The sequence below is a fragment of the Leopardus geoffroyi genome, chromosome A1, assembly GCF_018350155.1.
Source record: "Leopardus geoffroyi isolate Oge1 chromosome A1, O.geoffroyi_Oge1_pat1.0, whole genome shotgun sequence".
In the NCBI taxonomy this organism is placed as follows: Eukaryota; Metazoa; Chordata; class Mammalia; order Carnivora; family Felidae; genus Leopardus; species Leopardus geoffroyi.
Window position 1 is genome coordinate 156,010,174 of NC_059326.1, and position 16,878 is coordinate 156,027,051.

The 16,878-nt window shown below is 37.2% G+C and overlaps 1 protein-coding gene across 14 annotated transcripts in view; it reads right to left on the reverse strand.

Moving 5' to 3' along the window:
- FAM172A (family with sequence similarity 172 member A) overlaps window positions 1-16,878 on the reverse strand; it is a 441,861-nt gene that overhangs the window by 392,722 nt on the left and 32,261 nt on the right. The window contains exon 2 of one of the 14 annotated variants that reach the window (XM_045498123.1): window positions 11,450-11,573. The exons of 12 other annotated variants lie outside the window; for them this stretch is intronic. In XM_045498123.1, the coding sequence (XP_045354079.1) occupies window positions 11,450-11,555 (106 nt within the window). In that variant the 5' untranslated portion in view covers window positions 11,556-11,573. Of the gene's footprint in view, window positions 1-11,449; window positions 11,574-16,878 lie in introns of those variants that run through there. One more of the 14 variants, XM_045498213.1, reaches the window with a different exon arrangement.

Sequence of the window (16,878 nt, forward strand, 5' to 3'; positions counted from 1 at the left end):
CGTCTGCACATTCTTATTAACTAAGCCCAGATATTATTCATCAGTTTTTTCATTAATGTCCTTCTTCTATCCCAGAACTCCATGTAGGATACCACACTGCATAAACTTGTCACGTCTCCCTAGCATCCTCTGGTCTGTAACAGATTTCTGTCTTTACTTCTTTTCCATGATCCTGATGGTTTTGAGGAATACTGGTCAGGTATTTTGCAGAATGACCCTCAATTTGGGTATGTTTGATTTTTACTTGTTGTGATTAGACTAGGGTTACAGGTTTTTGGAAAGAAAACCACCTTTGGAAAGAGTGAACTGACCCTCTTTTCACACATATCAAGAGGAAAATGATATCCATGGAATATCACAGGAGATGTTAATTTACATCGGTTGGCTAAGGCATTGTCTGACAGTTTCTCAACTATGATGTTACTATTTTTCCTTGTCCATAATCTATTCATTGGAAGCGAATAAGTCTAACCCACAATCAAGGAGGAAAAGGTGGAATTATGTTCTATCTTATGGAGCAGAGAACATCTACATGTATTTGTAATTCTCTTATATGAAATTTTTGTCTCTCTTCCTCCATTTACACATTTATTCAATCTTATTTATATCAGTATGGATTCATGGATATTTATTATATGCTTTGGGTTACAATCAATATGTCATTTATTTTGTTGCTCAAATTGTTCCAGCATTGGCCATGACCGTAAGCTTTCAGGTGGTTCCTATAACTCTTTGACATGCTCTTATCTTTTTTTTTTTTTTTTTAATATTTCCTTACTTTGTGTTACCACAAGATGCTTGCTCTAGCAATCCCTACCGAAATAACACCAGCATTCTTCACAGAGCTAGAACAAACAATCCTAAAATTTGTACAGGTCCAGAAAAGACTCTGAAGAGCCAAAGCAATCCTGAAAAAGAAAACCAAAGATGCCTCCACAGTTGCAGGCATCACAATTTGGGGCTTCAAGCTGTATTACAAAGCTGTAATCATCAAGACAGTATGGTACTGACACAAAAACAGACACTCAGATCAAAGGAACAGAATAGAGAACCCAGAAACAGACCCACAAATGTATGGCTAATTAATCTTTGACAAAGCAGGGAAGAATATCCAATGGAATAAAGACAGACTCTTCAGCAAATGGTGTTAGGAAAACTGGACGACATGCAGAAGAATGAACCTGAACCACTTTTTTATATTACATACAAATATAAACTCAAAATGGATGAAAGACCTAAATGTAAGAGAGGAAGCCATCAAAATCCTAAAGGAGAAAACAGGCAAAAATCTCTTTGACCTTGGTCGCAGTAACTTCTTACTCAACACATCTCTGGAGGCAAAGGAAACAAAGCAAAAATGAACTACTGTGACCTCATCAAGATAAAAAGTTTCAGCACAGGGAAGGAAACAGCAAAACTAAAAGGCAACTAACTGACAGAATGGGAGAAGATATTTGCAAATGACATATCAGCTACAGGGTTGGTATCCAAAATCTATAAATAACTTCTCAAACTCAACACCCAAAAAGCAAATAATCCACTGAAAGAATGGGCAAAAGACATGAATAGATACTTTTCCAAAGAAGATACCAAGGTGGCTAACAGACACATGAAAAAATGCTCAACATCATTTGTAATCAGGGAAATACAAATCAAAACCACCATGAGATACCACCTCTCACACTTGTCAGAATGGCTAACATTACCAACTCAGGCAACAACAGACGTTGATGGGGATGCAGAGAAAAAGGAGCCCTTTTGCAATGCTGGTAGAAATGCAAACTGGTGCAACCACTCTGGAAAACAGTATGCAGGTTCCTCAAAAAATCAAAAATAGAACTACTCTATGACCCAGCAATTGCACTACTAGGTATGTATCCAAAGGATACAGGAGTGCTGTTTCAAAGGGCACATGCACCCAAATGTTTATAGCAGCACTATCGACAATAGCCAAAGTATGAAAGGAGCCCAAATGTCCATTGACTGATGAATGGATAAAGAAGATGTGGTATATATATTCAATGGAATATAATCAAAAAGAATGAAATCTTGCCATTTGCAACAATGTGGACGGTACTAGAGTGTATTATGCTAAGTGAAATAAGTCAGAGAAAGACAAATATCATATGATTTCACTCATGTGTAATTTAAGATACAAAACAGATGAATATAAGGGAAGGGAAGCAAAAATAATATAAAAATAGAGAGGGAGACAAACCATAAGAGACTCTTAACTACATAGAACAAACTGAGGGTTACTGTATGGGTGTTGGGTGGGTGGATGGGCTAAATGGGCAATGGACATTAAGGAGGACACTTGCTGGGATGAACAGTGGGTGTTATATGTAGGCAATGAATCACTAAATTCTATTCCTGAAAGAAAGAAAAGAAAAAAAAAAAAAAAAAAAGATATTTGCTCTAGGCTTAACTTTTCCCTGCCCCAGCTCTAGAATCAGTCTGTCAACAAGTATTTAATGGTATCTTTTAGGCTTTTAATATGGGATGAGGCAAAAATTCTCACTATTTGTCATCACAGAGTCCTATCAAAGCTCAGAAAAACAAAAAGATAAACTACAAATTTATTCAGTTCTGAAAAGATGTTTTTTAAGAAAGTTTATGTTTTGAGATTATTCATTCTAACTCAAGTTCCTGAAGAGAAAACAGCTCCTAGGATATATAATAAAGCAAAGCAGTCCCTTTTCCTCTCTTACAGAAATATAACAAATTCAACTGTATGAAACATGAAAATATGCCAAAGAAAAAAGTAGTTTGTCTGCCTCCAGTCTCTAGTCTGTCTCGTAGGACATACAGATAAGCCCTCAAAAAAATCATTTTTTAGTACTCTTCAAACTGCTATACCAAATAAACTTCAACTCATATAAAAATATACCATTTTCAACATTTAAAAATAATAAAATGTTTGGAAATGTCACATAATATGTATATTGGGCTAAAAAAGGGATATATGCTGACAAATTTCTGATTCATTCATAAAGTTCTGAACACCATGTAATTATTTGCGAAACAGAGTAAAATAGAAGACTTAATACCCAAAATTGGGTTGGAGTGGTTAGAAAATGCTTCTCTCTCTCCAGTGAGTTGAAGTTCTGAGACAAAACTGACTCCTTCACTTCAGTCATCTTCTACAGTTCAAAACTTAGAAACCTTTTAATCAGACGCACAGCGATGATCCAATACATAAGCAGATAGTTATATCATGTCTAATAACCATTTTCTCTACCAGCTCAGATCATAAAATGCCACCTAACATCTATGTACCAATTTAAAGTTGTCACGTACTTTACCTCACTTGATCATCACAACCCTATAAAATAGTAGCATGTATTACCACCTTCACTATCTGTCAGACAAGAAAATGAACTCAGAGAGGTAAAATGGCTTGTCCAAAATTATACCCTAAGAGTATAGTGGGATTAATAGAATAAATGTATTTTACAATACGTAACTCAATGCTCTTTCAAAATCACCACACTTACTCTATGTTCGATGCAACCCTAAAATATTGTGCCCCCTCTCTTCATTACCTTATAAAAAAGGAAGTTATAAATACAGAAATATGCTTTTACTTTGCCCAGAATGTTCCTGTGAATGACAAAATGTACTGAATAAATAGGAAATCCACAAACTTCTCCTCTGTTAAGTAGGAAATCAGATATAGATTTTTTTTTTTAATTTCATTAGCACTGAGAGACATGTAGAAAGAAAACATCAGGAATTATGTTTCCTACTTTTTAAAATGAAAGCAACACTGTCAAGCTGCAGTTTATACAGAGACTGGGTTCCAAAGGCAGTGGATTAGGCAGAAATCAAGTATAAAAAACATTTCCATTAAGAATCCCTTCAATCACCTCTAAAATACAGTACAACTGATCCATATAACTTAAATATGCATCAGATGTAACACAAGTGTTTCTTCTAAAACATGCCTCAGGTGATTAAAGTGATTCAGCAACTAGAATTCTAAACTTCAACTAAGCATATGAAGTAACTGGATAAAAATACCATTTGATATCCAGAAGAATTGAAAACAGAGACACAGATATTTGTACACCCATCTCATAGTAGCAGTATTCACTGCCAAGAAACAACCCAACTGTCCAAAGACAGAGGAATGGTGTGATGGTTAATTTTATGTGTCAACTTGACTGAGCCATACCATGCCCAGATATTTGGTTAAATGTTACTCCGAGTGTGTATGTGAAGGTGTTTCTGGATGAGATTAACATTTGACTTTGGGTGAATATGTATATGATACTTTCAAACACTTTTGGAAAATTAATGAACATAATGAGATTGGCTGGTTGCTCCTAAAGTCACTGAACAAAGTGGTGGAAAAAAAAGGATACATTCAGGGATTTGAATTCTCAGCTCAAGTGTAGCATAAATAACCTGTAATTTTCTAAGCATGTCCTGAAGGTGACCCTTATCTCTTGTAGCCAAAGGGCTGAGATTGTTAAAAATCAAACACAAAATCTCATCCTGCAACTAGCTGAAATACAGTCCAAGCAGAACTACCAGTCTCACAGGTGTCCATTGTTAAAGTGAGGACACCTACTGGGAAAGAATGGGTGTAAATTGGAATGGTGACATGTGGGAAAACCCTGAAGAAGCTGGAGACAATAAGCCTCTAAATTGTGATAATTCTTTGCCAGTGGAAGAAGCCTTCCCATCCTCAGTAGTAGTGGTCTCTCTACCTTACTCTTAGAGAATTAGCCTGTGTTGCCTAAGGAAACAGTAATGTCCTCCTCCACCCCGCTCAAGGCTGATGCCAGGCAAGACAAAGCTGATTCTCTTAAGGACTCACTCCCCAAAGCCCTCTTTGCAACTAGACTTTCAACTACACTCAAGTCATAGCAGGCCCCTAAAGGTGAGGTATATAGTATGACTCATGAGGGGGAGCACAATATCCAACACTCTTTTGGATTTTCTAATTTATACAGACAGATCCAGGAAACATGTGTGGGAATACATATTAAGGGTATGGGATTATAGTAGAAGGAACAATCAGATCATATTTATTGATATAGGCTCACTAAGCAGATATTCCATATTTAACATTGAATCTTGGGGAATTAGGATGACTGATTAAATGTCAGACCTGCCTTGGTTTAATGCAGAGGAAAGGGTCAAAGGTTTTGGAAGACAGGAATGTTACAATGGATTTGTCACTGAAGACGTACTCACTCACAATGGGAAGGTCCAGAAGACATACCTTTCCCTACTACAATGAGAAATAAATTTGTGAGGAGAACCCTGGCATTCTTGAAGAGCTCTGTAATGACTCATCTTATGCCAGACCTTACAGTGAGAACTAAATCACTAAACTAGGAAACCTGGGATGATGTTTGGAATCTTCAGTAAGCCGCTGGTGAATCACAGTACAGGCTCTTAGGATTTTGGAGTAAAGCCCTGCCATCTACTGCAGATAACTACTCTCGTTGGTCTGCCATTAGGCCTTAGGAGAGACTGAATGCTTAACCACAGGCTACCAAGTTACCATGTGACCTTAGCTGCTCACTATAAACTGAATGTTATCTGACCCACCAAGTCCTAAAGTTGGGTGTGTACAATAGCACTCCATCATCAAATGGAAATGGTGTATCTGTAACCAGGACTGAGTAGGCCCTGGAGGCAAAAGTTACATGAAGTAGCCCAAATGCAAAAAGTCCCCATTCTTGCTACACTGAAATTCTATCTAACAGCATGCACCTAAGGCCTCAGGGGGAGTTCTTACCACCAGCTGATAGAAGGCAAAACTCATGTCTGGTTTACAGATGGTTCTGCATGATATTCAGGCACCAACCAAAACCAGCCCGAGAGTCTGGGATACCACTGAAGGAAAGTGGTGAAAGGAAATCTTCCCAACGGGGAGAACTGTGAGCAGTGCACTTGGCTACCGTTTACCCTGAAAGAGATATGGCCAAACATGTGATTATATAAAGATTCATAGGTTGTGGCCACTGGTTTGGCTGGATGGTCAGAGACTTGGAAGGAATATAATTGGAAAATTGGTGATGAGGAAATAAGGCAAAGAGGTGTGTGAACAGTCCTCTCTGAATGGGCAAAAGATGTGAAAGATAGCTGTGTCCCAACTTAATACCCACTAAAAGATTACCTCAAAAGAGGGAAGATTTTAATTACCAAGTGAGTAAGATAACTCTTTCTCTGGACACCAGTCAGCCTCTTTCCCCAGACACCCCTGTCATTGCTCAACGGGCTCATGAACAAAGTAGCCATGGTGGCAGGGATGGAGGAGGCATGGGCTCATCAATATGAACAAACATTAACCAAAGCCAACCTGGCTATAGCCATTACTGATTGTCCAAACTGCCAGAATCTGAAAATAACACTTAGCTTCCAATACAGTGCCACTCCCGAGAGTAATCAGTGAACTACCTGGTGGTAGTGGATTACATCATATTACTTCCATCATGAAAGAAGCAGCATTTTTTGTTCTTACTGGAAAAGACACTTTCTCTGAATATAGATTTGTCTTCCCCACATGAAATGCTTCTGCCATATCTACTATTTGTGGAGTTACAGAATGCCTTATCCACCATCATGGTATTCCACATTGCATTGCTTCTGATCAAGGAGCTCACTTCCCAGCAAAAGAAGTGCAGCAATGGTCCCATGTTCATGAAATTCATTTGTCTTACCCTTTTCCCCACCATCCTAAAACAGCTAGTTTGAGAGAATGGCGAAATGGCCTCTTGAAGATTCATTTACTGTGTCAGCTAAGTGAAAGAACCTGCAGAGCTGAGGACAGATTCTCTAGAAGGCTGTGTATACTCAGAATTAGTTTCAAATATATGGTGCTGTTTCTCCCATAGCCATAATTCACAGGTCTAAAAATAAAGGGGTAAAAATGGGAGTATCACCACTCATTATTACCCCTGATGAACAAGGAAAGAATGTCCATTTTCTCACTATTCTTATTCAACATAGTATTAAGAATTCTATCAAGTACAAAAAAGCAAGAAAGGAAATAAAAGGCATATTGATTGGAAAGGGAGAAATTAAACCGTCAAATGTGCAAACAACCTGATGGCCTAACAAAAAATCTGAAGGAATCTACCCCCAAAACTCCTAGAACTATTAAGTGACATTAGGAGAGCCATTAGACATAATATCAACAAACAAAACTTGATCACATTCCATATCAACAAACAAAACTTGATCACATACCACACGTGGCAACTGAAAATGAACAAATCAGGAGACTATAGATGCTGGAGAGGATGTGGAGAAACGGGAACCCTCTTGCACTGTTGGTGGGAATGCAAATTGGTGCAGCCACTCTGGAAAACAGTGTGGAGGTTCCTCAAAAAATTAAAAATAGACCTACCCTATGACCCAGCAGTAGCACTGCTAGGAATTTACCCAAAGGATACAGGAGTACTGATGCATAGGGGCACCTGTACCCCAATGTTTATAGAAGCACTCTCAACAATGGCCAAATTGTGGAAAGAGCCTAAATGTCCATCAAGTGATGAGTGGATAAAGCAATTGTAGTTTATATACACAATGGAGTACTACGTGGCAATGAGAAAGAATGAAATATGGCCCTTTGTAGCAACGTGGATGGAACTGGAGAGTGTGATGCTAAGTGAAATAAGCCATACAGAGAAAGACAGATACCATATGTTTTCACTCTTAGGTGGATCCTGAGAAACTTAACAGAAACCCATGGGGGAGGGGAAGGAATAAAAAAAAAAAGAGGTTAGAGTGGGAGAGAGCCAAAGCATAAGAGACTCTTAAAAACTGAGAACAAACTGAGGGTTGATGGGGGGTGGGAAGGAGGGGAGGGGAGGTGATGGGTATTGAAGAGGGCATCTTTTGGGATGAGCACTGGGTGTTGTATGGAAACCAATTTGACAATAAATTTCATATATTAAAAAAAAAAAGAATAAACACGTGGCAACTGAAATTAAGAATACAACACTGTTTATAATCACCCTAAAGAATTAATACTTAGGTATAAATCTAATAAATATTTAAGACCTATATGCTGAAAACTACAAAATGCTGATAAAGGAAATCAAAGATCTAAATAAATCAGAGATATATCATGTCATGGATTGAAAGACTCAATAAAGATGTCAATATTCCCCATATTCATCTATAGGCTTAAAAAGAATATTAATCAAATCTCAGTAAATTTTTTTGCAGATATGGATAATTTAACTCTAAAATGTATATGGAAAAGCAAACAACCTAGAATACCTAAAAGCTAAAACTTTTGAAAAAGAATGAAATGGGAAGAATCACTCTACTCAATTTTAAGACATACTATACAGTACAGTAATCAACAGTGTTACCAAAGAGATAGACACAGATCCATGGAACAAAACAGAGAACCCAAAATGAGGCCACCCAAATACCCAAATATACCCATTTTTGACAAAGATGGACAAAGTAATTCCATGGTGGAAAGACAGTCTTTTTCACAAATGTGCTGTCACAAATAGAAATTAATAGGCAAAACAAACAAACAAAAACCCCATGACTTAGGTCTCATACCTTCTATAAAAATTAACTCCAAATGTGTCATTAATTTAAAAGTAAAATCTAAAATTATAGAACTTTTTAGGAGAAAACACAGGAGAAAATTTTCATAAACTAGGGTTAGGCAAAGAATATGACACAAAGAACATAATCCATAAAACATAAAACTCGTAAGTAGAGGGGCGCCTGGCTGGCTCAGTCGGTTAAGCGTCCAACTTCAGCTCAGGTCACGATCTTGCGGTCCGTGAGTTCGAGCCCCGCATCGGGCTCTGGGCTGATGGCTCAGAGCCTGGAGCCTGCTTCCGATTCTGTGTCTCCCTCTCTCTCTGTCCCTCCCCCGTTCATGCTCTGTCTCTCTCTTTCTCAAAAATAAATACATGTTAAAAAAATATATATTAAAAAAAAAAACTGGTAAGTAGACTGTTTGAAAGATAAAGTTTTATTCAGTTCGACAATTTGTTTGAAATATACTTTGCTATGCACTGCCATTTTGTTTTCTAGTATTTCCTATTTAACTCCTTCATGAATTGTTACAAATTCATGTGCGCTAAACATTCTTATTCCTATAGTACTGATGAATTAACATATTCAGAGAAGCTAAGCAGAAAAACCTGAGCTTAAATCCAGACAGTTTCATCTTTAGACCCTATCCATACTCTTTTTATATAATTGTACCTTCAAAACCCAGAACACCTATGTAAACTCTTACAAACTGCTTGAGGAAGTGTAAATTGGAACCATAACTTGAAAGATTCAAATTTTCACATTACAGAGTAAGGTTGAAGACTCACAAAACCCATCTAGTTGGAAAGCCAGGGTCTATTTAGAAGGAGACTTACATACATTCCTTGCCCTCTCTCCTAAATCAACCATTATTCTGAGAGTGCTAGTCATCCCCAGCAGCATACAAGCATGCAGTAAAACCTTCTACAGGGTTGTCCACAACTGTCTCCCATTCCTCTCTTCCCATTCTCTACCGAAGCTCTCCAAAAGAGCTTTAATTTCCATCAATTCATGAAAATAGCTCTTTTTGACGGTCACCAATGACCTCCGCACTGTAAATTCCAAAAGTAATTTCTCAGTCCTTGTATAACATGAATTATCATCATGACTAAATTAATTACTCCCATTTTTTTTACATTTGGCATTCAGGATCTCTCTCTCTCTCTCTCGCTCCTGGTTCTTAGCCTTTCTTCCTAGAAATTCATTTTCAGCTTCTTTTGATGGTTCCTGGTCATCTTCCTGACCCTAGAGTTGAGATGCCCTAGGGCTCAATCTACAGATCTTTTTCCTGTCTACATTGACATCTCCAGTGATCTCAATTAGGACCCATGGTTCTTTAAATATTACCTCTACACTAACGTTTCCTCAAACTTTTATCTCTAACCCAAATGCTCTCCCAAACTCCATACTCAACCTCTTTACCTTTCTGTTTAAGAAGCACCTCAGTTTAACATTTAATGTATCTAAAACCTAACTCCTGCTTTCCACTACAATCACCACAACCTGTTTCTCCCAGTTTTCTTAATCTAACAAATCTAAGAGCTTTTTAGGCCAAGGGCATTCGAATTTATCTTGGTGACCCAAGAGCAAATCATGTCATCTCTTTCTTCACAACACAACCAGAATCTGTCATCATCCTTTCTGCGACCACTCTGATCCATTACATCATCTCTCACATTTGTGAGAAGAAAGTAATGCTCTTAGCCATTTTCCATTTTTGAAGGTACAGGCTAGCTACACCATTCCATTGAGAGAACATTAGCTCTAAAAGCAGGGACAAGATGAGGCTGGCTTCTTTATTACATACTTATATGTTTTACGCTTTCAAGAAAAGAGATAAAGTAAGGTCGAAAGAGAGAATCTTGAGATATCTTTATCATCCAGCCTCATAAAGCAGGGCAGGATAGCAGTGAGGATTCAGAGAAATGGCTGCAACTAAGATGGTCTGGTACATATTCATTTGGGCCATCACCTACAAAGCATCTTGAAGACCACAAAGACTCTACATTGAATAAAAGTTTCATTATCTAGCACAGATAGCATCTCAACATTTAGAAAATCCGTAAGATTTTCTTTCACCATCAAAGAAAGTAACTGTGAGACCACATACAAATAACTTAGGTAAGCTGATCTGGGGTAAGTCACTAGACAGTTAGATTGAAGTATGTAATAATGAAGAAATCTTTCAGCTCAAAAATGCACATTTAGGAGTAAAATTCTTTTAGATTGCAGACTTAAAAAGTCTAGAATTCAAAATTCCAGAAGAATGCCTTGGGCAGATTCTGAGATGTTAACATGGAAAGCCTCTCAAAAAACATTCCTAATTCTGGGCGCCCGGGTGGCTCAGTAGGCTGAGCATCTGACTCCCAGGGTCGTGGGATCAAGCCCTGCATCAGGCTCCATGCTGAGTGTGGAGACTGCTTAAGAGTCTCTCTCTCTCCTTCTGCCCCTTTCCCCCGCTTACGAATTCTCTCTCCCTCTAAAATAATTTTTTTTTAATTTTAAAAACTATCAAAAATATATTCCTAATTAATGCCATGAAGATAGAATACTGGATTATTAGGCACACCATTACCCTAGCCAAGCATGACATTCTGATCAACAAAAATATGATAATGGCACTTAATCTTGACTCAAGAGACTTATAGTGTTAGTTTTACCCTTAAATAGATGGCTTTGGATAAGAAAAGAGTTAAGATTTCCTACAGTTGTAAAAGTATGTGATTCTGTGATTTATTTACTGAGTACATACTACACTTCAGACACGGAGACAGTTGTGAGGGATACAAAGAGTTACAAATGGATTAAATACTAATATTCTTATTTTAGAACTGAAATGAAAGGAAGATCACCTAAATATTCCTATACCTTCATGAGGAACAATGAAAACCCCTAAAAAAGCAAATTAAGCATGTACCTTTCAGTGCTGTAGTCTTTTCTTTTTCATCTGGACCTCCCTGTTGGATTTGTGCCATGCTTATCCAAATTGGTAACAAAATTAAAGAGCTCAAGGAAATAGACATCAATCTTCAGAAGACAGTCTAGAATGAATGAAAGCAATAAATTAAGCTCTACTCAATCCTACCTACTCCATGAGAACTTCATAGATCCTCCCAGTTGGGATTAATCTCTATTCTGATTTCCCACTGCACTTTGTTGATGCCTATACCACAGTTACTTATCATAGCCTGCCTTGCATTATAGTTATTTATGTATTTGTCTGGGTTGGCTAACAGATTACAAGTCCCAGGATAAAGGTATCAAGTTTTTGTCATCTTTATATCTCTCATGTCACCAAACACAATGCCTTATACATACAGATACCTAAAGTTGCTGAATGTAATTTAGCTAAACTTACTGTGTAAGTTTAGTTCTCTATCATCTAATTTTTTTTTTTTTAAATATCTCCAGGTAATTTCAAAAGCCTGAAATTTCTTTTAAAATGAACTATAAGCTTGTGCCAATTACAAAGTCAGAATGTCTTCGACCTGGAACAGACAGCAGAAGGAGAAAAATACAAACTATGTAAGGTAGCTATAAGCTACCTCTGGTGTAATTCAAAATATAACTTTAAGGGAAAAAATTAGCCCGTTTTCAAAATGAAACTATGTCAAATTCAGTATCTGGAAGCCATATAAATGGCACTCCAGTAAACAATCATAATATAAAATTATGATTTATTAAGATCTAATTCTGCTCCATTTTGGCCAAAGGGAAGGCATTTACACCACAAATAGAAGTTTTTTCCCAGTATGCCCATGAAGAGTAAAACAAACAAACAAACAAACAAAAACACTACTCCTAAGGTTTAAGAGACAAAAATGAAACACATACAATGGAAAAAGTTAAACTAATTTAGTCAATCTATAACTGTTAATGAAATTCTATAAAAACTACATTCATGACAATAATAAAACAACACTGAAAATTCCTCTGATTGAGGAACCCAATTTATTTGCTATCCACAAAGAAAATTTCAGTTTCCTTTTGGAGGGCTATTTTATAACTATCTTTAAAAACAGGCATTTTCATAATCAGCTAAGTATAGCAGAAAATAAAAATACCAACACTGAAAATAATATTTTAAAACTATGAATGTCTCAAACAGTCATAAATCATATTGTCCTTATCTCAATTCCGACTAAGGGAGGGTGGGGTGGGGGCAGGTGGTATAAGAGGAAAGACCATCTGGCTTTACCATCAACTACCACATACCCCTGACAAATTATTTAGCTTCTCTGTGCCTTATTTCCAAATGTGAAAAATAACAATGATAATCATGTTTCCCTCATATGGTTACACTCAAATTAAATGGAAAATAAAAGATCTAGCATAGTACCTGATGCATAATTAAGTGCTCAATATACTCTGGCTTATATATTTTTTAATTGTCATAAATGTATCCTGGTTTCACTGCTTAATAATAGCTCTGTGGTCAGGAACAAGTCACTTAATATCCAAAACCTTCAGTATCCTCATTTATAAAATATACCCCAAATAATGGTGGCTGAGAATTAATATTATAGAAGGTTTATACATCTGATCATTGCTATTACTAGCAATAATACTGCTTCTCAATGGAGTGAGGTTTCCTAATAGAAAAAAGTAGAATATGAGAGTACTTTTGAGTAGGAAGGCATTTCCACTTAGCAGGAAAGAAGTTATTTTTCTTCTGTGAATAGGGAACTAAAAACTCTGTTAATCTACGTGAATAAAATGTGTCTACATTCCTTCAAGAAACATATCATAGTTTGTATGGTGGGCAATGTATAAGATACCAGGGTGCAGCGGTGAGTAAAACAGACATGGTCATGGCCTGGGTGGGGGCTAGCAAAACAAACTGCCAACTTGTAAAATACGTAAGACCTAGAATGATAATTACAACACTGTTATAAAGGTTTATCTATTTACATGCAGGAATTGGTCTTATCTGTCAAGTCCCAGAGGTTTCCATACAAGTTTTACCAGCAATTCCCTATTATACACCATCCTATAGCAGAAATTAAAGAGAAATGTTCACGGGGTACCTGGATGGTTCAGTTGGCTAAGCATGTCTTTTGACTTTGGGTCGGGTTATGGTATCATGGTCATGAGATTGAGCCCCATGTTGGGCTCTGTGCTGGGCATTTAGCCTGCGTGAGATTGTCTACCTGTCTGTCTGTCTGTCTCTCTCTCTTTCTCCCCACCCCCCAACTATCTTTCCTGCACTTGCATACTCTCCATCTCGCTCAAAAATAAAAAAATAAAAAAAGAAAAGAAAGAAAGAAAAAGAAAAAGAAAAAAGAAATGTTCATAATGAGAAATCTCATGCACTGCTCTCTGTTAACAATTCCATAACTATCTACAAGGGCTTCTTGCAGTGTTTAATTAATCTATCCTCCTGCCAATGCAATATTTCTTCTAAATATAAGTGGTTTGGTTATTTTTCAATGGCCCCAAATTGCCTGATTACTAAACAGAAGAATTTGGGGTGCCTGGGTGGCTCTGTCAGTTAAGCGTCTGACTTTGGCTCAGGTCACTATCTCACGGTTCATGAGTTTGAGCCCCGTGTCAGGCTTTGTGCTGAAAGCTGAAAGCCTGGAGCCTGCTTCAGATTCTGTCTTCTTCTCTCTCTACCCTTCCCCTGCTTGCTCGCTCTCTCTCTCAAAAATAAATAAATATTAAAAAAGTTTTAAACAGAGGAGCGGCTGAGTGGCTCAGTCAGTTAAGCGTCCGACTTGAGCTCAGATCATGATCTCTTGGTTTGTGAGTTCTAGCCCCGCGTCGGGCTCTGTGCTAACAGCTCAGAGCCTGGAGCCTGCTTCAGATTCTGTGTCTCCCTCTCTCTCTGCCCCTCCCCTGCTAATGGTCTGTCTCTCAATAATAAATAAATGTTAAAAAAAATTTTTTTAATTAAAAAAAATTTTAAACAGAAGAATGTACACTATTATCTCATTGTTACTGTTTCAATGAAAGTGAAATTATAGAATATTTTTGGTGCTAGAGTCATTTTCAAGATTCACATTTTAAAGTTCTGGAGATCTAACGTAGAGCAGGGTGACTACAGTTAACAATCCTATATTGCAAACGTGAAAGTTGCTAAGAGAGTACATCTTAAAAGCTCTCATCACACACACACGAAGCAGGTTAACTACATGAGGTGATGGATGTGTTAACCAACCTTATTGTGGAATCATTCTGCCATACGTATGTATGTATACCTTAGACTTACATAGTGTTACATGTCAATTATATCTTAGACTTACATAGTGTATACCTTAGACTTACGTAGTGTTACATGTCAATTATATCTAAAACAAAACAAAACCTTGGAAAAAGCTCTAAATACTCCACAATGTTTAACACATATCCCCCCTTTAGATTTTGATCTCACTGAGGACAGGTATTGTGTCTGTCCCTAGCACATGTCTGGCATGTTTGGAACTCACTGATTATTTGCTGAATTTACAAGTAAGAGATGGGGGTTGGGGGAGAAATTCACATTTTAAAGAATAATTTTCAAGATTCTCAAAATTATATACCAATAATCATATTCTTATTTTATGATATAACCAAAAAATTTCACGTTGCAATTTACTTAAGTGATGATATGTATGTTACAAGAGTACTAATTATTATCTGTGATCCTAAACCTTCTAGCAGCAGATGCAAAGCAGGTAAGCATGAAGCGAAAGCAATTTGTCTGTTGCTCTCTCATTCACTGTTAGATTTTTGCCCTCTCAAGTTATCTTCCATGGCTGTGGTACAGCTGGTGAAGCTAAATCAGGAACATTATAAATTCTCAATTTAGTTTTCCTAATAAAAATTCAGAGTTATAACCTGCATGACCACAGATAAACACTACTGAAAATGTGGCCAGCAACCCGTTTGATACATTTGATATATATTAATATGTGCACTCAACATAGTTTATTTAGTATTATCTGATGGAGGTTAGGTTATAGGGAATAAAGTGGTAGAAGGTTTTTACTGATGTGAATTGGGACACAGTTGACACGTTGTATACTTCATGATAACCACTGCTGTTTAAATATGGTTTCCTAGAAATGGTTGTAGTATAAACAAGATTCAAAACATCTCAGTTTGCAATTTCATTCTGTGAACTACACAAAGCAATTATCATATCTTCTTTCCTTCTATGATTCCAACAGAGAATCCACTAAGTATAAATAAAGCTATAAATAACTTGTCATGTGTAATCTTTATCCAGTCAGCATTTCAAAACATGAAAGAGTAGAATATTTCTTAGTTGCCCTGTTTGCTCAAAATATGGCATGAGCACTTATAATATGTACAGGGAAATATACAGAAGCCTAAATTTCCTACATCTGCTTGTTTTTAGGTAGGTATTAAATAATGACTAGATATAGATGATTTTGCAATTGAAGGCTTTCCACCTCCCATTCTGAATGCAACGATGCAAGTATAAAATACATCACAAGACAAGTAAAACTGGGGTAATTCCCTGGGACCTTTAGAGCTGATTTGGCCCCAAAGAATCTACGTGTACTAAGTCAGGCTCTGGAAATCCAGCTCATAATGCCCTTCTTGTGGTAAGTAGTGCCACAAGTACTTTTTGAATTGGTACCAAAGATTTGCGAGAAACCAAAAGATTTACCCGAATTATAATTAAAATATCTATGTTATTCAGAAATTGCTCATTAGCAAAGGTTACTTCATAATAATCCTGGACAGCTTATAGTTCTGAGGCTGAAGCACAAAAAAATGTATGTTTGGGGGCACCTGCGTGGTTCAGTCCATTCAGTAACTGACTCTTGATTTCGGCTCATGTCATGATCTCACAGTTGTGACACTGAGCCCCACATTGGGCTCTATGCTGAGCATGAAGCCTACTTAAGATATTCACTCTCTCTCTCAAAAAGAAAAAAAAAAAAAAGAAGTTTGGAGGGTGTGTGTGCATATACATATCAGACTGGGGAAAAGGCACAAGAACAAGTGTATCAGGCTAGAGCAGACACAGAAGACAAAGCCCAGGGTAATATGGGCTCACGGTACATAGAAAATGGCATCTTCTACTGAGAATGTCATTGATGCTTGGATCAAAGTTGACATACCTGAATCCAATCTAATGCCTTCTGAAGTAATTTCTTAGTTTCCCAGTCAATGTGATATAGGAGGTTTGGTATGAGAAATTCAGCATTTTAATCTCAATTCTACCACCTACACGGTGGGTTATCTTGAGAAAGTCATAACTTCCTTAAGAAAAATAACAGCACTTCCTTTTACAGGGCAATTATGAAGATTATATCAAAGAATGTATGGAAGGGGCGCCTGGGTGGCTCAGTTGGTTGAGCGTCAGACTTGGGCTTAGGTCATGATCTCACA